The 25247-nt window shown below is 44.0% G+C and overlaps 2 protein-coding genes across 3 annotated transcripts; both read left to right on the forward strand.

Annotated features, from left to right (window-relative positions):
• The first annotated feature begins 374 nt into the window (after window positions 1-374).
• Window positions 375-20139, forward strand: LOC128755461 (inositol monophosphatase 1-like). 2 transcript variants are annotated; one of them, XM_053858992.1, is made up of 9 exons: window positions 375-465; window positions 1049-1148; window positions 1818-1951; window positions 3310-3414; window positions 3639-3684; window positions 3864-3972; window positions 5548-5656; window positions 5738-5889; window positions 8381-18284. In XM_053858992.1, the coding sequence occupies exons 2-9, from the start codon at window positions 1086-1088 to the stop codon at window positions 8491-8493; spliced, it is 831 nt and encodes a 276-aa protein (XP_053714967.1). In that variant the 5' UTR covers window positions 375-465; window positions 1049-1085; the 3' UTR covers window positions 8494-18284. The 2 variants fall into 2 exon arrangements, with proteins under 2 accessions (XP_053714967.1, XP_053714968.1); XM_053858993.1 differs by lacking the exon at window positions 8381-18284 and adding an exon at window positions 20049-20139 and having other exon boundaries at window positions 394-465.
• On the forward strand, window positions 18708-25032 carry LOC128755460 (inositol monophosphatase 1-like). Its single transcript, XM_053858991.1, has 9 exons — window positions 18708-18764; window positions 20049-20139; window positions 20305-20444; window positions 20512-20616; window positions 22064-22109; window positions 22184-22292; window positions 22363-22471; window positions 24526-24677; window positions 24838-25032. The coding sequence occupies exons 2-9, from the start codon at window positions 20074-20076 to the stop codon at window positions 24954-24956; spliced, it is 846 nt and encodes a 281-aa protein (XP_053714966.1). The 5' UTR covers window positions 18708-18764; window positions 20049-20073; the 3' UTR covers window positions 24957-25032.
• The last annotated feature ends 215 nt before the right edge of the window (window positions 25033-25247 follow it).

A 25247-nucleotide genomic window follows, 5' to 3' on the forward strand; every position in this document is an offset into this window, starting at 1 on the left:
TAACATTTTTATTTGAAGGTCTTCAATCGTCCGTTTGTAATCCATTGGAATAAGGACAGTAGCGATTGTTTCTAATAATACAAAACTGACGTGGCAGTTGTTTCTATGGAAAATAATCGTGTTCGTGTAGTTTAGTTTAAAAAGCAACAGAAAACTGTTCGGAATTCCAAACGGCCCAAAACACTACAAATCCCATGAGCGTTTGCGCTTCAACCGACCAATTAGATTAGCGCGGTCTGCTCCCGAATAATTTTTCTATTATAAAAGTAATCGAAACACTTTTCTGTAGATGTATATTAATACATAAATATGGAAATACGTTTAGAAAACGTAAATAGATATATTTAAACACGTTGCTAAAATTAGCCAATATCGGCGATCGATTGACATCACGTGATTGTTATTGGCCAATGGAATGTTTTTGGACCCGCTGACAGTTGGACAGCAGCGCTAACCGGATGAAAGGTACGTTTTGTTGTTATTTCTCATTTTCTGTATATCTGCATGGATGGCAAAATGCTAAAAATTGTTCTCACGCAATGAAAGTGGTTATGAGCTCATGCTGCCGTGTATCTTGGCATGTATTTTCCGTGCTAAGCTAATGAGCTAAGCTAATACGGAAGCCGTATTCTGACGTTGGAATATAAAGTCAAACGAGTTTAACGACTTTGTTTATGGAAAACACATTGTTTTATGTGAGATAGTATGAACTCAAGTTTCCTGACAATGTGACGTCCACTTTGTTATGATGTTTTCCTCTTTCTGTTTACCTGTCGTAGACATTCCAAATTAAAATTGACGTGAGAATTCTAACTTATGAACTACTCTGGGAAAACCGTAATTTATAATTAAATTTAAAATAATAATCCTACAATTAAAAAGAATGACGGAATCGTTTTGTGCGCCATCACGGTGCTTGTTGGCTGGAAGGTGAGCACGATCTCACTTGGCTTTCAACAGGCTTCTTCCTTTCACCGACTTTTTTTTGGCTGCCCTCACGAATATACGGTATCTGGAGTGCTGACCTCAGTTTATGCCTCTTCCTAAGGTTCTGCAGCAGGTATATCTATCCCACCATCATCATCATGAGTGACCCCTGGCAGGAGTGTATGGACCACGGTGTGGAGGTCACCAAACAGGCCGGCAAGGTGAGATGACTTTCAGTGAACTATAGGCAAGCCCTTTTCAAAACTACATAAAGAAGAACCGTAAATCATTTTTAGAGTCAAAACTATGAAACATTTGCGTAATGTGAATTTTGTGCGACCAAATAAAACATTAAAAACAAGTAGCAAAATAAAAACAAGGCACAGTTTTTCCAGCCCAAAGTGATTCTTTTTTAACATTAACGCAGCAGTCTATTGGCTCCATTTGCCATTTACACAAAAACTTTTAGCAGGTTTTTATTTGCCCTCGTTGACTTATGGTAAATAAACTATAATCTGGGTTCTGCAATATTTCACTCAAAAACTGTGACCATCACAATCTCTATTGTGTTTGTTGACATCATGCCATTGACAAAGTAAACCAGAAAAGTTATTTGCCTCTGTTTGTTTCAGTGGTTAGTAAAAAATATAATAAATAATAAAATAACCTATCAGACACAATTTAAGCCGATGTAATGTAACAATGTCTTCACTTGAACCTCCCGGCTAAATAACACTTAACCCTTGATTTCCATCCAAGTATCTGTGTCCTGTCATGTCTGAAGTTGTGTAACCATGATACAGAAGACATCGGGCTAAATACAGTCAGAGACCAAGGCAGCCATGCGAATAAATTCCTCCTGCGGAGTGAAACTATTGTCTCTGTGCCAGATGATCCGCGAGGCACTGCAAAAGGACATCGCTGTTAAGCAGAAGAGCTCCCCGGTCGACCTGGTGACGGAGACGGACCAAAGAGTGGAACAGCTGATTATATCTTCCATCAAGGAGAAGTATCCGACGCACAGGTACGGCCAGTAGATGAAGCGAGGTAAAAGTTCACCCTGAAGGAAGAGAGTGGCATGAAATGGCCTGTTACCGTAGTGACCGTCGACTTTCCCAAAAACAGCTGGCTGCATAGAAGTCGGACGGACTATAAGCTGCTACTTTTTTCTCGCAGTCTTAACCCTTATACAACGACAGCTAATAACTGGATTTTTACAGGCTAAAGAGCATCATGCTGCCTAAGTATTGACTGGTCACATCAAACCAATAAAATCACAGGTGTTTCATTGTCCTTAAAGCGCTCGAAATGCGCTGTTTTTGTCCATGTGTCTGCAGCTTCGCCCACAGAGCAGATCTCCTGGAGGAACGGAGACAAGAAGCTTCAGCTGAGACCAGTTGTGGTGTCGGAACTTGGGACACTCGGACGAAAACAGTGCTTTTTGAGCGCTTTAAAGCTCAATAAAAGACGTGAGAAGTTGATGATTCCAGTCAGAACATTGCCCAGTTTTTTTCATGAGTCTGTCTCCATGCTGGAGCCTGTTTTCTGTGATTCTCATGCATTAAATTTAGTGAGTGAGGATAATATCCTGGTGCGGCCTATAAATTTACGGTACTCATTTTCTGTAAACAGTCCCGTATAAGCGCTGATGTTGATTCAGGCATAACTTACTTGTTTTGGCACATCACTTTGTGATCATTGCCTCTACTTGTTCAGTGAAGCTTTTCTCCTTGAGGTTACCTTTTTCTGCTGTCACTTATACACTCATGCTGCTATTCATCTCATGCTGCTGAATAGTTTGATACGCATGTTCTCTCAAGGTCTGGCTGAGTCTCCTTTGACCCCTGCTTAACTGTGGACATTTTTTTTTTACCTTTGAACCTGCAATAAGGGGATCGGAACTGATCTCAAACTGAGCCATCTCTGCCATTTGGTTGATGTGTAAAATACAAGATATGTATTGAAATTTATTTCAATATAAATAGATAAATAAAATCCTGACGCAATAGTTGAATGATGATGGTCACTCCACACATCTATTTTCCATCACTGGAAAGGGAAATAAATTCACAATAACTGAAAGTGAAAGATAAATATCAGTCAATATATGAAATTTGATTGGACTTATTTGGATCTAAATCTCTGTTAGTTAGAGCAGTACAAGTACAGCACCGATTTTATGTCTGCTGAGCAGTGTTTGTATCGGAATTTTTAAGAGTTAAACAACCAAGTTCGCATATTGTTGAATGAAACCGTCGCCCGTTCCCGTGCAAAACTGCCACCTGCTGTCGAACTACGTTCCCGCCCAAAAACCACTGTCCACTGAGCTTTGTACTTGATCGCCTCCTTCAGCTACTGAAACAGACCTTTGTGTTGCTCCAGCTTCATAGGTGAAGAGTCGGTGGCGGCCGGAGCCCCCAGTGTCCTCACCGACAATCCCACTTGGATCATCGACCCGATCGACGGCACCACCAACTTTGTCCACAGGTAGCAAATAAAACCTGACTGAAAATGCTGATTTTTTTTTTTTTTTCAATCTAGCAACTATTTTTATCTTTTAATTAGCTTCTCTGTGTGAATCGTCTCTCTGTCAGGGATAATTAGAGCGCCTCAGTGAAAAATCCAGCTGATAATAGAAGCGGATTCCTCTGAGCTCCCACCCAAAGGGACTTCATTAAAGCCTGGCCTCATGTTGTGATTCCCTTCCGCAGGTTCCCGTTCGTGTCTGTTTCCGTCGGCTTCGCCGTGAACAAAGAGGTTGGTCTGACTGTTTGTGATTCATCGAATTTCGGCAAGATTTACCGTCTGATGACGGAGAAACGCCTCGGTTATTATCATCATTAACCACCCTAATTGCCCCCAATCCTCCATCTGTGGGGTTCTATTTTAAAGCCTGCGCCCGCACTTCATTAATCTGCTTCCTCTGCCGGTCCCAGATAGAATTCGGGATCGTCTATAGCTGCATCGAGGACAAGCTGTACACGGCTCGGAAAGGCAACGGCGCCTTCTGCAACGGCGTCTCCATCAAGGTGTCGGGACAGCAAGGTGAGATTTATGGAGCGGCTTCAGTCGGGTCAGGGGTCAACACGGGTCCTCACAACCAATAAAGCAATACAGTGATGCATCAACGTTGGATCGTGTGGATCCCAGGTTTGATGAGATATTGATTCAGCATCTCTCACACATATAGTCGCAGTTGAAAATGCCAATACGAGTTCTAACAAAAGTTATGGTGAATAATATTCAAATATTTTTAAAGGGACTATATATATATATATATATATATATATACACACACACACACACACATATATGTGTATATATGTGTGTGTGTGTGTGTGTGTGTATAGATATATGGATATTATCAGTATAAATCATCAATCAAGTTTTTTTTCAGTGATAATTAAAAAATATAACTATGATACTGTATGAAGATGCTTTATGACAAGGATGTTTCTCCTCTATATTTTATTTATTTTAAAAGACAACAAATGCTCTAAAAATGAGCGTTTCCGATGAAAATAATGTAGTTTATTATTATTGTAGAATATAAATGATATTTAAGGAAAGAAAACTGCTTGTCAAGTAAATGTCAGTTGATGTGTTCCTCCCAGCATGCGCACACCCACACACATTTGTATCTCTATCCAATCCTTGTAGGCACCTATCATTGACCTTTTTGACCATTAACCCCTTCCCCAGTCTCTCACCCTAAACCTGACCATCCAAAACACATGGCTAACCTTAACATGGCTTCACTTAAACCTAAACCTTTACATTTTATTTTTCATCCTCAAATTAAGTGTTGGACTTGGCAGCTGTACAAGTTCACTCACACACACTCACACACACACTCACACACACACACACACACACACACACACACACACACACACACACAGAGTTTGAATATTTATTTTTTGCGCACCAGTAACAGACAGTCTGAATGGCGTCCTAGGTGTCGCCACTTACAGCAGCTCCATGGTGCTCAAGACACCTTTTCGGACGGGCTCTCGCTCGTCACCACACTCTCCCTCACTGCACGCCGACACCATTACAAGTCCATCTCCTGCTGGTGCAGTACCTTCTGCTTCACTCCAGCTGCAAGCACGGCTCTCGCTCTAAACCAGCCACCCACTAAAGTCAATATCAGCTTCTTTAGTTGACCTTAAAAAAAACAATGAAAGAAAATAATTCACTAAAGGCTATCAGAAGAAACAAATTAGACCGAAAAAATACGTTATGGCATATACATAAAAGTGAAGAATAATATCTGAAACCAAGGATTCATATAAAAAAAAAAAAAACCTTTCATATTGAATTGTCATGTATCCCGGAAAATAAGATTGTAATAATAGCCATTAAAATTATGTTTAAATAATAAGTTGTCGTGAACATCCTCACTCATCACTTAGTGAACAGGAAGTCAGGAAGCTTCCCTCTGTTTCTGGTGTTCCCCTGCTCACTGAGCTCAGTTTACTATGCCTTATTGTCTCAATGGCGTCGAGGTGCATGAGAAATACAAAGGTTTGGCTGCAGTTTTTAAGTTGGTCCGTTAGGTGGCAGCAGCGTCACAGGAAATCCGCCTCCCTCTCCACGAACCTTTCTTGTTGTCTCCAGACATCCACCAGTCTCTAGTTCTGACAGAAATGGGCTTCAAAAAGGATCCCGAGCAGTTCAACACGATGCTGTCAAACATCAGAAAGATCCTCACCCTCCCGGTGCACGGGTAAGACCCTCGTAAATCACCCGCCGCCCCTGAATTCCAAAGAATTGCCACGGATGCCAAATGTCTCATTTCCATCCGCAGCATCCGCTCCCCGGGCAGCGCAGCTGTCAACATGTGTCTGGTGGCGTGTGGCGCAGCAGACGCCTACTACCACATGGGCATCCACTGCTGGGACATGGCAGGGGGCGCCGCCATCGTGAGGGAGGCCGGGGGCGTCGTCGTGGATATATCAGGTCAGACGCTCTACAGCGAGTTGATAATGACTCGTCGGTCACTGTTCACCGGATCTTATCAGGAAATTCCCACCTCATGAAACTGCTTTTACACAGCAGCACTCCCGATCGACATCCTGGGTGGGCTGGTCGTCCGCGACCCCAACTCAGTGGCGTCAATGTACTAAACGGTGACGTCTCATTTGAGAGCTCGCTAGGAGTTTATTCACTATACTTGTTGTTTTTTAACATTTACCCGATCATAACTGTGCTGCGGCGTCTGACTGAGACCTGTCGATCACTGGCGTGTGACCCGCCCCCCACTCTGAAGATGAGTTGCCAGCTGTGGATGCAAAGTCCACATTAATCGCACCCGCTAAATGTTCATGCTAGGAGAAAATATTTGAGGAAACAGAGTGGGACATATAAGCTATTTTATTTTTTGTGTTCTTTAGTTGTTCCCATTATTAGTATTAAGTACTATTAGCATTTGAATTTTGTTAGATGTCTAAAATGTTTGGATACTTTTATATATATACATATTTTTTCACAATTTATGCACATGTAAAGTTTGCATTTAGCACCAAAATCTGTGCAGACATTATTGTTTTTAAAGTATTAATGAAGGTATAAGTATTTTCCCTAATAATATGGAAAATTGTGATTAATAATTGTCATGATTTTGGCCATTTAATATAGATTTATAATTGTAAATGATCGATTTTGCCATAGATGAGCAGCATTAATCAGGGTACGTGACAGGACACACACACACACACACACACTTCTGAAAGTCACACCCTCTATAGATGTTTGTTTTGAAAAGAATTTCACCAGTAGAGAGCAGAGTGGAGGACGCTGCTCTCTCTGTAGTCTGGAACGCAGAAGCCTGTCTAGTCATCTCTTGCCTTCTTGCTCCAGAAACTCTGACGCATCTCTTCACTTGATCCCCATCATGAGTCAGATAACCTGGAGTGTGCTGTTCGTCCCCCATTCAGAGCGATTCACTGACTCAAACCTCCAGCTCCAGATAAGAACGAGGAGAGCCACTACACAACTCCTTTTAGTGATCGTTTAATTAGAAGACAGCGTTTCATTTGATACCAGAAAACAGATGGATTGTGTTTCAGAGACGCAGTGCATCCTGCCGCGCGAACACACCAGCCGCTATTTATGTTTGTTAATGATTTTCCCGCGCTGACTTTGTCGCTGGCTTTTATCCTCCTCTGATCTCTCGTGAAACGGCCAGGATGTTTTCTGAATGAGGAGCTGTGGTTTCTGGGTAATTTTCCCTCAGCGGCATTTACACAGCGATTTCATTGAACAAACATTTGTGTGGAATTCAAACCCCACAACACAAACACGAGTGTTGGAGCAAGAGCCAAGCCTGGCTGATGATGACGGCGGGCCACATTCTAATTATCAAATGTGAAATGTGAAGGCACCATGACCTTCAGAGCTCTTCAACCAATCCTTAACCATCTGCTGCCGTCCTGATTTCCCCGGAGACCGACTTAGTGTGATTGTTCCTGCTCATGTGAACGTTTGGACACGAATGTGCGCCGCTAGTCGAGCACCGTCGAAGAGGGACGTGATCTCTGCTCCGAGCTTTTTGACAGAACTGGCAGCTTCCTGGTCTTCTAAGAAGCAGTCTTCTGACTTTCTTCTGGCCCATCAAAGCACTCGATGCTCTCAAGTTTTAGAGACTAAATTTGAATGTGGGCTGGCAGCTATAAAGCAAAAAAAATCATGTGAATGTGAGAAGGCCTTTTCGGATAAGAGATGACCTTTTAACTCACTCTCATAGTTACTGAACATGACATGAGAATGCAACGGTGCCCCTTTAGGCAAGAGGGAGTGTTGCATTTAATTTAATTTAATTTAATTGAACAGTTTGCTCTCCAGACAGCAGGGAACCTTTGTCAGTGCAGGAGTCCCTGCTCCACTGATCCCACTGATGCACAAGACACGTGGCAGCTAGGATGAGAACAACAACAACAAACATGGAGGAATCATCCCTGAAACAAAGCAAACAAAAGCATCTGTTTGCTTTTGTTCAGGGAGGTTTTTTGCTACACAGTGACCAGAGTTTCCACTACTCTGAATGGACTTGAAATTCTTGTAAAATTGAAAATCTTATGCAAATATTTTCAAGACATCAAAAGAGCTTCAGTTTAAATCAGGTGATGTAAAACTTGAATATAGTCACCATCGTGATTTATTGTGCTGTTGTCAAACTGATGCAAAATAAACAATATTTTGTTTTGTTCAACTGTATGTATGGGTCCATCATTTGATTCAGTAATATACCAAATTCCTTCAAATTGAAAAATGTGGCTTCTTGTGGCAAATATTCTCATACCATCAAAAAATCTATAATTAACTAGATTCATTTTGTTTATCGAATCCCACCCCGACGAGTAACACAACATTGCATTTTACTTGTAAGCATAAGCACGTCCGTACGACACTAATACTCATTCACTTCCGTCTGGCTTTATCTGTCATGCAGGCGGACCGTTCGATCTGATGTCTCGAAGGCTGATCGCGGCGAGCAGCGGAGCGATCGCGCAACGCATCATGAAGGAGATAACGGAGTTTAACGTGGGCCGGGACGACCAATGATGCGAGTTTTAAAACGTCACTGCTAGCTTTATACCGACCGCGCCGGAGCGCCGTCTTTCAGTACAACGGAAGCAACCTCACGCACCATTTTCATATTTATTACTTGAATAGGATTTTAAAATTCAGTGAGATTCATGTCTTGCTTTATTGCAGTTCACACGAGTTTGCGCAAGGCAGTGTTCCTCGGCGATGTCACGGCCTGCCATAAGCTTTCATCTGTTTGTTTGGCGTTAATGAAGGCCACGAATAAATCAGAGTGTTAATGATCTGCACCTTCGCACCTCTTCTCTGGATAAAATCATCTCATTAAAGCTTAGACACTCGTCAGCAGGTCTCTTCATGTCCGCTGATGTGGCAGTTTCGAGTCCGACCACAGCAGGATTTGTGTCGCTCTTCAGGTACATCAATTCTGCATGGACCATAACAAGTCTCATGATGGGTGTCAAGTTCTTGAGCTCATCCAAACACCAGGCGCTGCTGGAACGTAGTGAGCAGCGTCCTGCAGAAGATCTGGACCAGACCTGATGTGATTGAACATCGTGTCATGCGAAAATTTTGGAGTTTCAAAGACATCATTCCAAAGCTTACGTATATTTCTTGAAAAGTTAGCAAGTAGATGTGATGACAAAAACCTTACGGTCGGTTAAAAGTATCCTACTGTAAACAAACTACCATCCCTCATCCATAAAATGCTGAGGTCATCTGTCAGGAGGTACTTTCATGGGGGCAGCAACCCATGCAACCCTCCAATAGCTGTGTGTTTCCTGATGGTAACGTCAGTAAGGAGGACTCACGCTGGTGCTTTTTACCTGTGTGTCAACATGCACCGCTGAAGGTTGCGTTCAGCGTCAGTATAGGACGCAAAGGTCCATTTCCCAATGTCAGTATATTACGCCATGGGTGTGAGGATGTGCTGTGTTCCCAGGTCAGTCGAGTGAGGTCATCTCTCCATGGTGTCCTGGCTTTCTGCCTGTAACACACGGAATACATCCTGATAAGATGCTTGCACAACCATATCTGGCATTTTGAGGTCCAGCACTTCTGCTTTGAGTCTCTCCTGGATGACTGAGCTTCTCCCTGAGCAGAGTCCATTTCAGCTGAGGTATCTGTGATCTTGTTCTTCCAATCACCACCTAAAGTTAAAGTCTTTTGGCTCAGCGCTTTCTTCAGAGAGTCCCAATGACTGATGATACTGTACTTACACTCTTCATTTTCTAACTTATCCACCGAGATACCAGAAGTCTGAGAGCTGGGCAATAATTTTATCCCCAACTTGGACATGTTATTCCACCCTTTTCCTAACAAATACCATGATGATGGACTGGATGGGAGCAGAACTGCACAGCACTTGCTGTATATAGTCTTCTGTCTACTTCAGCAAACCTTGAGAACCTCAATTGTAACCAGCCGCCCTGAAAAACAGGACACCCAGCAACAAACAAAACTAATTCGATTTTTTTTTTCTTTGTGTGTCAAGCACAGTGCCGAACAGCCTGACTAAAATATGGAGTTTTAACAGAACATTTTTACAGAATTTAACAAATGCTTGCTGTGACTGCAGGGTTTTTGTGTGTGCTTGTTTATGGATGCTTCTTGAGAAAGTGAAGTGTGGCCCTCAAATGAATTCTAAATGAATGCGCACAAACACAGGTAGGTCAGTGGAAAGAACATTCTTTAGGAAAGGTTTCGTTCAGGATGCTAATGTGGCAGCAGCTAATGTATTTTGGGTTGGAAAGGGTCAGCGCACCTCTAAGTGGTAGAGGTGAGAATTTTTTCATGTGAGGGAGGAAAAAAAAAAAAGAAATGGACGTTTGGTTCAGAGTTTGTCAGCTTTCTGTCTGTAACGGAGAAAACAATAAAGAGAAACCGGGCCATGAAACATAAACCGTACGTTTTTAGGAGAGAGATAAAAGCACAGACAGCCATTACAGCCAGTCAAATTCTCCGCTGCGTTTCCTCTGCCCTTTCCATGGCTGCCCGAGATCTCACCCATGCTGTGCGATCGAATCCCCCGTGGGATTTTCTGCTCTATGAAATCGCCGGACTTTAGCTCCCCTCGGACCGTTGTCGCTGTCTTTTTGAGGGCTTGCGTGCGCTGATGACGAACAAATGGTTTTCAAAAACACTTCGCTTGAGCAAATCCAGGTCTTGTCAACTCAGAAAATCCTTACAGAAATCGATGTTGGCCTGCGGCGGTGGGGTTAAAACCCACGGTGCTGCCAGAAAGTCCTACTAAACTCACCATAAAACAAATCTGTGCAAACGGTGGTTTAAGAATATTTTGACTTCACAAGCTGCTGCTTCTCCTGTGGGCAATAAATCTGTTCAAACTAATTTCTATTTGAAGTGTTACCTGAGGTTGACTAAATGTTCAGGCTACGAAGTCCCTGTCAAACATTCTTCTTTGTTCAGTCCTATGGAACGCACCACAAATGGAACCATCTACTTGAGTTCAAAAACAGATTGGCAGGTGAGAACTAAAGCCCCCCACAAGAACACCCTCCTGGGACGCTGCCTTGAAACCCAATTCTTATAAACCCTGGAACGTGACAGAAAACATTTTTTACTCCGTTGAAAGCCTAATATGTCAACATGCAACGAGGATGGCATCGATCACTACTGTGGCATGTCGAGCGAGATGACGTTAACATCTTGAACCGACTTGCGCAAAATGGCGTCGGTTATCGTAGTAAATTTCTGTTACAGTCAAATTTCAGTATATCGCCGAGCCCTGGTTCCACGTAAAATCAAACCGTAAGCTGAAAGTGGATCCATAAGAATCACACCCCGCGGCTCAACACTTACCCAAGCTTAAGCTAAGCTAAGCTTTACCATGCATTTTATGTGTTGTACAGTCTACGGCGCCACAAATCGTGTTGGGAAGGGAAACAATTTTTTCAATAGGATGCGTAAACTACTGATTTCTGAGACCCAAAAGTCCACTTTTCGGGTCGTCAATATGTGACATCACCACACGTTCCAGTATGATCCGTCCTCCATAGCCCACCCAGAGTGCCTTTCTTTCCTGGTGCCTCACACCTTTCGTACTTTACCCAGCGCGTTCCCCGGCGCTTCCAAATCCAGCACCATATTCCACCCCTGCAGCCTCCCACTGATTCTTCCGAGGCCCGATCTAGGTTGGGAAGTCATCACGTCTTCTCTCCCTGATGGATAGGCTGAGCTGTAGTCAGGTGTGGTGTGCTTGTGTCTCTGTAGCTGGTTGGAGTGTGCTGTCCTGTTTGGGTAGAACTAACACACTTGGCCTGCGCTATGTCACTCCCTGCTGGGACAGTCCTCCCTCCCATCCCTCACCTCACTGTTTCTAGTTTCTAGTCGTTCACCAGACCCCCCTCCTCTGCCACCAAGGCTTCAAATCCCCCCAGTTCTGGTCAGACATCCACCACCATGAAGAATATTCCCACTGCATACTAGATAATCACCAAAAATATTGCTTGTTGCACCGGTGGTAAGAATTTGACTATCACAATTTAGAGGAAAAAACTAAATCTCCTCACAGTCTGTGGATTCCTTAGACCCCTCTGCCGCAGACTCCCCTCCTGGGAGAAGAGCGGGCCAGACAGCAGAGCTCCACATCATTGTTGTGTCGTGCTTCACTCTAAACTACCTGAAACCATTCAGACTTCATAATATTAATTAAGAAGTGAAGCTGTGTTTGTTTTTTTTCACGACACAGTCAATGTCAAAGATGTCTCTGAGTTTTTTAAGCGCACCTATTCAACTGATAAAGCTTTCACTTGAGAGATGCTTTATTTAATAAACACTCTAATTCACTTTATGTTTTTAATGGCCCTCAGTGCCGAGAGTCCTTTCACCTCAACTTCTGCTGCTTAATTTCTTTAGAAACTTGTTTATTGAGTCATTAACATCACATCGAGCAAAGTCATTACCGCTTGTCCTTGTTTCGGGGAAGGAAGTGTGAGCCATTGTTCCGGAAAAAAACACTGAGCCGCTCGCTTTTCCTGCAGGATTCTGAAAATAGTTTTATTTCCAGCGAGAAGCTGAACTCTCATTTGTCTGGTGATTTTTTTAAAGTGTGTTTATCGCCTTTACCTTTGTGTTTCTCAAGTGTGAGCCAAACTGCTAAAGTTTATCTCACGCTTTTCACAATGACAGATTGTAGCTGAGTAATTTGCGTATTTTTAGTGCTGTTTCCACACCATTGATGTGGAGCGGGTGTCTGCTGGAGGCCTCCTGAATGAGGTCTTCCAGAAAGACCAGGTGGGAGTTTCTATGGTCAGTGGCGTTTGAGCTTTGTTTGCAGCTGCCCCATCGACCTGACCACAGACAAGCAGAAGAGTTAGATGTTAGATGCAACACAGTTTGTTGCTCTTTCAACAGCCTCTCGTGGATTTTACTGGCTCTCTGTCAGAGAGTGCAGAAACCCTGTCAAGAAACTTCAGCTTCTTAGATTTGTTTCCTTCTTTCCTTGTCAGTTGTTTGACGGAGAACCAAAGTAGAACTGATGCTGTGCATCAAGGGTAACCTGTTGAGGGGTTTTGGACGCCACCTCCGAGACACAGATGTGTCTTGTCCAGACACACTGGCGAAACTATATCCGTCTGTTGACCTTGGAATGCATTGGTTACCCCGAAAGAGGCTTTGGAGAAAGGAAAGTCTGAGCCTCTTTGCTCCTTCCACTGCTCCTGCAACCTGACCTTGTGTCAGTAATGGAAGATGGATGGACCTTAGATCTTGGCCTTGGAAGAAAGAGCTGTGGCAAAACGGAGAACTCTCCATTTGATAAAGATAATTCACTCTCGAATTTTAATTTGTAAAATTCAATTTGGGAAGAGGAGTTTGGAACGTCCTGTCCAGGTTGGAGATGAGGCCCCTCTGGTGGATGCATTCATGTCTCTGTGGGTCTTGTTGTCGATTGAGGGAAGCGTGACAGACAGATCGTCAGTCATGAGGACTGTCATGGTGAAGAATAAGCTGAGCCAAAAGGCAAATAACTCAAATCATCGTGACCCAAAAAAAACATCTGTGGTGCGAGTGATTTGATAAGGGAGTGTGCAACATTGTAAACTTGACTCTGTTTTTCAAATTTCATCCTGGGGATATTGTTCTATAGCTCTGTCTCTTCTTGCTGATGAACCGTCAACACTTCACAAGGAGGTTTGCCTTAGTGCAGTGGTCACCAAATTACAGGAAGTTGCATCATCTTCGTAATTCTGGATTCATTTTGTTCACGTCACTTATGGTCTCCTCAATGAGTTTTCCCACCAAATTTACCAGCAGAGAGAAGAGACTGAAGAGAGAGATGAACACAGCAGGTAGCGATGACAGCGGGAAAGCTGTCCTATCTCATTCCTGTATTTCTCATTCTCTGCTCTCCCCATCACTGTCTGTGACACTTCACCGTAAAATGTAATGATCCATATGAAAAGTCTACTACTTTGTAACGGTGAGGCAGATGTTCGGCCGTAATCGCACTGGCAGAGGAAGCACGTCGCAGCACAAAGGAGCAGCTGTCCATATTAAATGCCACATGAGACTTAAAAGCCGTGACCAACACTAGCATGTCATTTGAAGGCATTGTCAGGGATGTTTATCTGACAGCTCCATTCTTCATTCTCAAGTCTCTTTTCCGTGTTTTCACATAGCCAATGTAGTCTGAAATCACCCAGATAAACCTTCGACTCTGCATAAGAGGCGCGGCCTGTGCTGCCACGACCGATTCCCTTTGTGATTTATTTGATGTCTAAGTATGCCTGATGGACACCATTTCAGACCAGTCCATTCCAGACTCAACGGAATACAGCGCTTCACCGTCTTAACATCCGAGACGTCGTCGCTCTCAATATGCACAACCATTGCTGTTTCCTCTGCCTCTTTAAAACCGGTTGCCCTTTTATGCTCCAGTTAAAAAACCCGCTTGAATAATTCAACCCTCCCAAAGTCCTGAAGGAGCAAACTCCCTGCTCGTCTTTCAAGATGCTCCACTGACCTTCCCCAACTCCGGCATCATAGCGGGCCTCGGTTACAGCCGCGAGTCCCCCGAACCGAACATCCAAAACATCCGTCATCCTGGATCAATTATTCATCGCGGACCTGCCAGGAAGACAGCATGACTGATGTATTTGTTTTGCTCGACCTATCGCTTCCCCTCAGCCTGTCCACCAACATTTAAGAGAGCGCTTTCAATTTAGTGCACAGACCTGATGACAAGTGCTGCCCCTGCCAGATGAACTCCGGCAGATAATATCGCGGACTGCTGCCGAGTGGTTTTACACAGTCATTAAGGGCTCGACTAGTCAATGCTTCCAGTTATAGACATTTTGGAATGCGGTGATATTTCATTTATTATTGTTTAAATAATTCATCGGTTGTGCTACTTACAGGTCTCAGAGCATATGTCTTGTTTGAGTAAGGAAGAAGCCTGTAGTAGTAGTATGTTCCAAGACATTCTAAGGTGTAACTTGCAGAGGATTGTCAGTAGGAAGTTGATGCAGAAGTCTGTTGATGTTCAAATAGTGCAGTTGTGTGGAGGGTGACAATCTAAAGGTCTCATTGCTGCGGTGCTTGTGGTGCTATTTGTGTTTTTCAACACGTGTGCACTGGCAAAGTTGTGTGCTGTGAGAGACCATGTGGAATGCTTGAGAAAATTCTCCAGTTTCAGTCGGTCTGGAACATTTTTTCTTCTGCAGATACTCTGCCATCATAGACAGAATAAAAGAAATAAAAGGCATTTGCAACAATTTTGACAAAGCACATGAAGGACATGGTTCCACTGGTGGTGTGCCTTGGGGTTTGTTGAATGGAAATGTGTGGCACGTATTAAAAAAGGTTAAAAAATTTTGCCTTACGTGACCAAGACCTTGGCTCACGATTTAGCCCGGTCCCTTTTTCGTTCACGTGTGTCACATTTGATGTAGCTGTAGCTATTTGCATTGTTCACTCATGAAATAACAGCCATATTTTGATGTATGCTGCTGTTGCTCATGCATAATTCAGTGATGGATATTTAACACATCCGAATGTGTTTATGTTCACAAGCATTCGCTGTGTTGCCTGAAACAAAAAATAAAAGAACTTAACACAAGTTATTAAACATAAAAACCTTCTCCTGTGTTGATTTGAGATGTTTTTTCATCTTAAAAATGTATGAATTTATTGTATTTATTTTTTTATTTCATGGGCAGAAAGAAAAAACCTTGTAGGTGAGATAGGTGGTGTTCTTTTGTCGACCCCTTTTATGGGCCCGTCACTGAGCCCTGAGGAACCCCTCGATGTTGACTGCATTTATCTCTTCATAAATCCATGTCTATCTGTTTTTAAGACCCTTCCATGTTTTTAAACAGCCTGCTGTCCTTGAAATCATCTTTGGTCACGATTATGTTCTTCATTGAGAGAGTAGCTGCGGTGAGAGCATGGACCCTTGTGGCACCCCAGTCATGATCCTCATATGTGAATGTGGGATCAGACTGTAGTGTATCAGTCGCGCAGAGACATCGGCGTCTCTTCACTTCCCCTGAGACAATAATTGCCAGGCGGGGTGTGGTTGGGAACCTGTCGAAACCAGTCCTCGGTGAGAGCACAAAAAAGCACAAGCTGTTCTTCTGTGGAAGACTCCAACGTATTGTTTGTTTCTTTTGATACATATTTATGATGCCCTGTTTTAACATATTTAAATCAGTCTAGCATCCGTTTTGGCAACAGCTGGGCGGAACTGAGTCCAACAGACTTGAGGTGGGCTAAAGGTTGTGGTTCCATGCTCAGCGTTCATGTTTATTCTATGTATTCATAATCCCTAAAACTTTCATCTTTTACTTTCATTTTTCACAGTAACATGTTCCCATTGCTGTTTTGCTGAGTTAGGGCTAATATGATATGATTATTATTGACAGAATTTCTACAGAGGGGAGAGCGCAGGATTTCATCTATGCTGTTTGCGGATGATGTTGTTTTGTTGGCTCCAGGAACTTCAGCGCCCACTAGGAGGCTTTGCAGCCGAGTGTGAAGTGGCCGGTATGAAGATCAGCAACTCCAAATCTGAGGCCATGGTTCTCGACCAGATAAAGGTGCTGTGCCCTCTTCAGGTCGGTGGAGTGTCCCAGCCCCATATGGAGGAGTTGTGGTATCTCGGGGTCCCACATTTGGGACGAGGAGAGCGTGAGATTGACAGACGGTGATGCGGTCGCTGTGAAGAAAGAGCTGAGCTCTCTATTCACCGCTCTGCGTTCCCACCCTCACCGATGCTCACAAACTTTGGGTTATGAGTAGAAGAAGGACCAGGATATAAGCCATGGAAATGGGATTCCTCTGCAGGGTGGCCGGGTGCTCCGAGACAGAGCCAGGGTGAGCAGCTCAGTCACGCGGGAGGAGCTTGAGTAGAGCCGCTGCTCCTCCACATCGAGAGGAACCAGCTGATGTGGCTCGGGCATCTATTTCAGATGCCTCCCGGTCGCCTCTCTAGACAGGTGTTCTTCTACTGGGAAGAGGCCCCTGGCAAGACCCTGGATACATTGGAGGGACTATGTCTCCTGTGTGGCCTGGGAACACCCCGGGGTCCCGCCAGAAGACCTGCAGGAGGTGTGTGGGGACAGGGAAGTCTGATCATCCCTGCTCTGACTGCAGCCTCCGCGACCCGGTCCCTGATAGTTGGGGGAAGAAGTAGAAGACAAAGTAGATAAAAAAAATACATTAACTTTTTTTTCATTTTTTTCCTTTCAACAATTTACTTATTTTGTGTCTTTTTTTATTATTCATGACCCACAAATATTTACGATAATTTCCACCATGTTCTCTTTTAAACCTGCTTGTTTTGCTGCCACGACTTCTGCGTTTGTCATCCACATAGGCCACGATTGAAAAGGTCTGACTGGGAATAGTCAACACGCTCATGTAGTCCTTGAGCGAATGCGTTTCCTGTGATGGCTGATACTGGAGACTATGGAATTCAAACTGTACTATCTTGCCCTTCTTCATTCTTGGGTGGCATTCTTGTTTTGTTTTTGTTTTTGCACAAGCCTGTACCATTATCTTTGTCGTCTGTCTCTGGACTGGCAAGGTTTGCCATGCAAGTACCAGTTTGTTTTTCCGTCTACTCAATTCCTAATCATTCTGTTTTTCTTTTTTCCTATGGAACTCTTGCCTTTGCGTCTTTTTAGATTTTTTTAAACCCTCTTTAACTGATTTTTTGCCCCATAGAAGCAATTCTTGTCTCTGCTGGCTCCTCTTCCTTTCTGTCCAGTCAGGTTCATACAGTAGCATTTTATTCTGTGGAGCCTTTAAGGCTTGAAAGGTGCCTTTAAATAAAGTGCCACACAATATCCTGGGCCCATTGATAAGATAGTTCCCAGACTCTCCAGCCATCCTTTCATCTGCTCATCTGACAGGAGCCGCAGCTGAAGTGAAGCTTCCCTCTGTCCAGAAGCAGGCCACTCTTCTGGGGGAGTCCTGGGGTGTTCCCAGACACCATCTCTCCAGCGTGTCCTGGGTCACCCCGAGGCCTCTTCCATCTCTGACACCAGAGCCCCCTCACCTGGCTTTCCTTAGCTCAGTGGTCCTACTGTGAGTCTCTCCTGAATGACTGAGCTACTGCTGAAACCGATTCTCATGACAGAATGAACCGCCTTTTGGCTCAGCTCTTTCTCCCCCCCCAGTTCAAAGAGTTGTATGTCGTCGCATGGATCATAACTGACAGATTATTGAAGATTAAAGATGCCAGTGCACGTTGGTGCACGAGGAAGAATGTAGCTCAGAGATCGTAAATCTCCACTGGCAGGTGAAGACTATCGGTACCAACTGCTTACGTGAATAGAAGGCATGTGTGTCACAATACCGGTTAGCTTTGTGCACAACGTCCTGTTTTGCAACACTTGCTGGACCCGCTCGCTGGGGGCTCTTCTGAAGGAGACAACGGCTGCAAGAGTGTGGGGAAATCTGTCATGTTCATGCCTCGTGGTGGCTTTGTGTCAGTATCCACACCCTCTGAAGATATTGTGCTCCATCAGGAGCTGGACTATGAGGAGGAAGAGGTGTGTTCTTCCTGGACACCTCATCTCCACATCAGGATTTGGTTCAAAACTTTCCACCTACTCCTCCTCCTCCGCCGCCGCCGCGGACCTTGTGCAGGTTCAGTCAGGTTGCTTCACATGTGTTGTCTTAAGTCGCTGTGAGGAAACACGTAAGGGCGGTGCCGGTACTTTTCCCAACACTGTCACCGTTCCCAAAACTTTTTAAAACAACTTCTCAAGTTCAAGTTTGAACACCGGAGTGGGTGAGAGAGGCCACAGCTGCAGCGCACGGTAAGATCGTCTGCTTTGTATCCAACTGTTGAAGACAAATTAAACTAAGTTCTCATCACTCCAGCGATGAGTGGAAAACTGTGCTCGGGTTCAAGGCTCACTCTTACAGGAGCAAAACATTTTTAAATACATTTCACTGTGTGCACACGGCGGATATGAAGAAATGCCAGACAAAAATCACCATGTTTATAGAGAGATCTTCGCTGCTCGACAGGAAGTTGAGGTCAACACATCACATTCCGGAATATTTTCTTTTCAAAAGTGGATGTATTTAGGATTTAATGGGGCTTCACTGCTCAATGCAGTTTTCTTCTTTCAATGTGCGAGACCTTCTTGGTGACACTCTCCTCAATTGGGAGCTCAGATTTTATTTATTTTTTTTCACTACAGTCAAATATTTTGTGAAGTACAGTATTCACTAAGACTAAAGAATAATTCACATGTTTAAGACACAAATAATCATGATTGTTTTTTTTAATTTTAGATTTTTCCAACAGTTTATTTGTGTTGCCTGCTTTATGATTCCGGTTCACCTTGTTTATTTGTCATTCTGCTTCTTCCCATCACACCTTCATGTTCGCCCTCACCATGACCCTGACTGGTTGTCCTCCTCTTCTCCATCTTTGACATCCTTGGACCAACTCTGTCTCTCCTGCCTACGAGCCGTCTGCCTTCCCTAACTCTGTCTTCAAACGTCTCCTGATGTCCCTCTGATAGACTCTGATCTTCTTCTTCCTAGTCACTCGCAAACCTCAGTGTCTTCTGAGTCTGACTCCTGAGTCTCTGAACACGAAATATTCAGAACAACACTTAAGAGCTTACTATAGAGCAAGTGTCATCTGCTGTGCTGGTGGAACTGGTTAACAACGTTTTTTTTTTATAAGCAGTTATTAGAATCTAGGTGTTGGCTGTGACAACATGAAGTGCCTGGTTAGAAGGCTGGAATTTGGCCAATCTAGATCTTGTTTTCATGAGTCAATGATCTCTTGTTGCTTCACTGTTAAAAAAAAGACTCGAAGCCACGCCTACCAAATGTTTGGGTTTCAGATTAGCCTCCCAATGAAGGATGAAAAAGAGGACTGAAACAGTCATATTTGTCTGCTTGGATTTAAACCTTTCTATCAGTAGTTACACTTGTAATTACCGATGAAAACCTGTATTGAGAGTTACTCATTAATGACATGTTGCTTAAAATAAAAGTGGTCATCTCTGTCTACTGTTTTGGAAAAGTGGGGACATCGATGAGCCTATTTTTTAAAGAGTGTTGAAATTCCTTGTTTGCAGGTAAGAAAAGACCCAGTGGACCAAAATGGAAACAGACCCATATCAGAGAGAGTACGACTTCGCCGTAAAGGTGGCCAGAAAAGCCGGAGAGGTAGGTCCAGATTATCCTGAGCTGACTTCAGTCATGTGAAGGTGGTGGTGTTGAGTTGGCGCCCAAAAACATGGCTAGTCAGCTGATGTCGGATTCATGGCGCCGCCTTCATATCAACAGGTGAAAGACAGTTGTGAATGACATGGCGTGATGTGTTGTTGCTAGGTAATCCGGGAAGCTGGGGAGCGTGAGATCAAGGTGAGTACGAAGAGCTCGGCGGTCGACCTGGTCACCAGGACGGACGAGCGGGTGGAGAGAATCATCATTGACACACTGAAGGAAGAATTTGGAGCAGATACTCACTGGTGAGACCTGATCCTAACAGGGGGAGCTGTTCAGGCGCGACTGGCATCTCATATTGTGTTGTTACAGTTTCATCGGAGAGGAGTCGGTCGCCAAGGGAATCCCGTGTGTGCTCACAGATAAACCCACCTGGATCATTGACCCGGTGGATGGCACCACCAACTTTGTTCACGGGTGAGACCTTAACCTGGACTCATAGGAAAGTGGCTAAACATATAGCGCTAAGGAGGTTACTGCAGGGCACTTGCTTTCCTCGCTGAGTTCTCATTGTTTGCCTTAGAACTAGTGCCGTTTCTGTCAATGGCTCAAACCCTCTTCTGTCCCCTTCTGTCCCCCTCTGCCATCGGTCTCAGGCTGCTACCTTGTGATGTGAGCCAGGAGCCTGTGTGCGGCCCCTACAGGGCCACTAGATGTTTTTTGTTTTATACCTCTGGGCCGTGAGACACTCCGGTTCAACACACTTAGTAGTGAGTCATTGAATTGACCTGACAGCTGCAAATCTCTGATAGTTACCAACTATGGAGAAGTTCTTGAAAAGAAAAAATGATAAAGAAAGTGAAAAAACTTTTCACCTGTTGGAGCTGTTTTAAAATTCACGAGAGCATTTTATAGCAATACTTTCATTTACGCTTTACTTATCTTCTTTAGAGTTTATTTATGAAAAAAAAAATGTTATATGATATGTTGATGTTGTTGTATTGTATTTCTTTTATTCAGAATGTTATTCTCAACAGTTTGCATCGAGGGTATTTTTTTCTTCTTTTTTTTTCTGTAGTACATTTGATGAACATGACTTGCACCTGCTTTCCATGACAAATCTATTTGATATATATTTGATCCGGTCATGTGGTACGGTACCAAGGCTTCACACACTGACCTGCCGTGTTACCCACTACACCCAAGTCTCGTCACAGAGGACGCGTCGCAAGGGAGTTACGGTTGTTGATGTACTGTGGCAGCCAAGCCGCTTGCGATCTGCTGCCGCTTCCTCTTCAGCGGCCATGTGGAAACACATATTTCATCATTCCATGTGCCGACTGGAGCGAAGGCCTAGTACCGTCCGGTCCGAGCATGTGTATTGCGAAGCCAAATATTGATAGCAGAAGCGACGCATCAGAATGTCGAGTGACATCGAGTGAATCTAAAAGTGGTCCTTCATGTGCAACTTTGACAGAATGTGGGGCAACTATTGCACGAACGATGGCTTCTGTCTGAGACGGTTTCGTGAACTAAAACCATCAACCGTCCTTGCTGGGGGAATCCGTCTCAATTTGCTGACCCATTAGACGCTTGTTGAGGGAGATCTCTGGCACAGGTTTTCCTACTGCTTGACTGTTCCTGCAGTTGAAGTGAGACAGAGGTTCATGATATGTTCTGGAAGACATGCCGAACTGTAGCACAAATACAGTGTAAATGTGTCGAATGTAAACGTCTCTCCAGGTCTGTTCTCTCTAGCTCTCAAATAAAGAACGCGCTGGACAAAGAGGACTGGTCACCCAACCAAACTTGCATCAACTGGTGAACCGGATTATTGTGATATAACAGTTGAAGATAGCATTTATAGGGACGCACAAACCGAGCCCTGAGGACCCCCGAGGTTTATACTCTTTGTTGTTCACAGATTCCCATTTGTTGCCGTGTCCATCGCCTTTGCCGTCAACAAGGAGGTGAGTAGGACCTTATCAAAAAGTCTGTTTAAAGACTGAAGCCGGAACTCTGGTTGAATGTGCTTGGTCCTCAGCTGGTGTTTGGAGTGGTCTACAGCTGCCTGGAGGACAAGATGTACAAGGCCAGGAAGGGCAAAGGGGCTTTCTGCAACGACGAGGCCCTTGAGGTGTCCGACGTGAAAGGTGAGACCAGGGAGGGTGAAGTGTTTACCGTCGCTCTGGAGCTGCACCTTCAAGACTTCTGTGTTGGCAGACATACACAAGTCCATCATCATCTCTGAGCATGGAACTGACAGGTCTAAGGAGAAGGTCACCAAGATCTTCTCCACCATGCAGAAGATTCTCTGCATCCCAGTTCACGGGTGAGTCGTCTTTGTAAAGAACCCTGTACTTGTTTTGCTTGAATGGAGAGTGATGTGTTTGTTATTCGTCAAATGTTGCTACAGTGAGTTTGTCGATAAATGGTTGTGTAAACATGAATTCAAAAACAGTATGTCATGTTTTCAAAGTAGATAACAACATAGTTTGAAATGACTTTAATTTATTGTTATTGTAGTTTGTGTGTTTTGTAAAAAAAACAACTTGTGGTGAAGTAATGTCTTGTTATGAAGCAATACTGCACTACTTAAAGTCACAGGCAATGACACAATATCATCTTTACAAACTGGGGAAAAAAAATATGAGTCACTTGTCCGGGAAGGTTTCACCATGTTACGTCACATGTATTACACACGGCATCAGAAAAAGTGGTGTGTTGTTCCGTAAAGTGGTGGATGGTGAAGTGCTATAGCATCAGGAGACGCAATGTGCATTAGCGCAATGTTGATGGACGTAACGTGTCAGGTGTGTGACATGCCATTAAGTGAAGTGATGTAAAGTTCGTGTACATGGAGTGAACAGTGTATTTAAATCGTGTTTGTTAAATGCTATTTTGTAACAAGGTGTTAAGTATCGTAACGTACATCGAGGTGCGTAGTGGCGTTACAAGTGGGCATTTGCGTTATGAAAAGTGGCATGATGTGAAATGAAAACAGGCGTAATGTTGAGGAATGTAATGTGAAGTGACATCAATAAATAGTAGTGATGGATAAATGAGGTTTCATGACACAATACTGAAGGATAGATGAGGCTTCATGACACAGTATTGAAGGGTCGATGAGGTTTCATGACACAGTATTGAAGGGTAGATGAGGCTTCATGACACAGTATTGAAGGGTAGATGAGGTTTCATGACAGTATTGTAGGGTAGATGAGGTTTCATGACACAGTATTCAAGGGTTGGTGAGGTTTCATGACAGTATTGAAGGGCAGATGAGGTTTCATGACACAATATTGAAGGGTAGATGAGGTTTCATGACACAGTATTGAAGGGTAGGTGAGGTTTCATGACACAGTACTGAAGGATAGATGAGGCTTCATGACACGGTATTGAATGTTAGATGAGGCTTCATGACACAGTACTGAAGGGTAGATGAGGTTTCATGAGACAGTATTGAAGGGCAGATGAGGCTTCATGACACAGTATTGAAGGGTAGATGAGGTTTCATGACACAGTATTGAAGGGTCGATGAGGTTTCATGACACAGTATTGAAGGGTAGATGAGGCTTCATGACACAGTATTGAAGGGTAGATGAGGTTTCATGACAGTATTGTAGGGTAGATGAGGTTTCATGACACAGTATTCAAGGGTTGGTGAGGTTTCATGACAGTATTGAAGGGCAGATGAGGTTTCATGACACAATATTGAAGGGTAGATGAGGTTTCATGACACAGTATTGAAGGGTAGGTGAGGTTTCATGACACAGTACTGAAGGATAGATGAGGCTTCATGACACGGTATTGAATGTTAGATGAGGCTTCATGACACAGTACTGAAGGGTAGATGAGGTTTCATGAGACAGTATTGAAGGGCAGATGAGGCTTCATGACACAGTATTGAAGGGTAGATGAGGTTTCATGACACAGTATCCTGATTTTCAGAGGCCACCAGATAAAATGTGAAATGTTTGAACAAATCATTCAGTGAACCCTGACATCGTTTCTAAACCAGGAGCGCCATCTAGTGTTTCATCAACCCTGCAACACTGTTTCATGAAGCCTCATCAATCTATCACTAGTAAATAGGTCCTACACACAGTGGCGTGGCCTGGATGGACGTATATATATATATATATATATATATATATATAGTGGCGTGACTTGGACTGAAGTGTGGCATGACACATGAGTGGCATGGACCATGTAAAGTGGCATGAGATGTTGTGTGCCACACAAATAGCCCTTCAAATATTGGGCAAATCACGTGAAGACACATCAACCCATCTTGGTGAGAGGTAAAGACCTGCGGGCTTCCTTTGATCACATGTGAAACTGTGGATTTGGTTTGTTGGTGAATCTTTTTCCCTCCTCCGAAAGGCTCCGTGGTTCGGGAACTGCCGCCACCAACATGTGCCTGGTGGCGTCGGGGGCCGTGGAGGCCTTCTTCGAGATCGGGATCCACTGCTGGGACATCGCAGCGGGAGCGGTGATAGTTCAAGAGGCAGGCGGAGTCCTGCTGGATGTTAGCGGTACGTGCGCTCTGCGGCCTGATCAAAGAGAGTGCAGCGGCGCGGCAATAAAGCGGCTGCTAAGTGAAAGCACTGAATCAGAAGTGCTCAGATCAAAGCGGGATTTGTTCCGACAACCCACGGAGGCTAAAATCCGCTCAATGAAAAATCTTTTTTTCAGGAGGCCAGTTCGATTTGATGTCTCGGAGGATGATTTGCGCAAACAATGATGATATTGCGAGGAGGATCATTAAGGAAATAGAAATATTTCCCGTGGTGAGAGACGACGCGTCTCCTTAATGCACCCAGCATCATTGAGGAGAATACAGCACTCTCTTCTCCACCTGCTGTGTCTTCACTGAATAAACTACTAAAACCACCTGTCATTCTCTTCATTCGCCGTGTCGACAGCTGAAAAGTCCTCGCTGGCACGTGTTTTTATGGACCAGCTCGCTTCAAAACATTGCTGTGTGGCCTCCACAATGCAGCCAGGCAGATTCTCTGCAAGTCAACCCTGTTTTTCTGGGGTTTAAAGGAGGTTCACTTGCAGGAAAACTGCAGCGAACTTTAACTGAGTGAGTCCCAATGGTT

This window comes from Synchiropus splendidus, chromosome 3 (assembly GCF_027744825.2).
Source record: "Synchiropus splendidus isolate RoL2022-P1 chromosome 3, RoL_Sspl_1.0, whole genome shotgun sequence".
NCBI classification, from domain to species: domain Eukaryota; kingdom Metazoa; phylum Chordata; class Actinopteri; order Syngnathiformes; family Callionymidae; genus Synchiropus; species Synchiropus splendidus.

Coding starts and splice junctions, on each gene's coding strand:
- LOC128755461 (XM_053858992.1), top strand. CDS start 1,086: ATGAGTGACCCCTGGCAGGAGTGTATGGACCACGGTGTGGAGGTCACC. Junction 1,149..1,817: donor TCACCAAACAGGCCGGCAAG/GTGAGATGACTT, acceptor TCTCTGTGCCAG/ATGATCCGCGAGGCACTGCA. Junction 1,952..3,309: donor GAGAAGTATCCGACGCACAG/GTACGGCCAGTA, acceptor GTGTTGCTCCAG/CTTCATAGGTGAAGAGTCGG.
- LOC128755460 (XM_053858991.1), top strand. CDS start 20,074: ATGGAAACAGACCCATATCAGAGAGAGTACGACTTCGCCGTAAAGGTG. Junction 20,617..22,063: donor ACCACCAACTTTGTTCACGG/GTGAGACCTTAA, acceptor TGTTGTTCACAG/ATTCCCATTTGTTGCCGTGT. Junction 22,472..24,525: donor CTCTGCATCCCAGTTCACGG/GTGAGTCGTCTT, acceptor CTCCTCCGAAAG/GCTCCGTGGTTCGGGAACTG.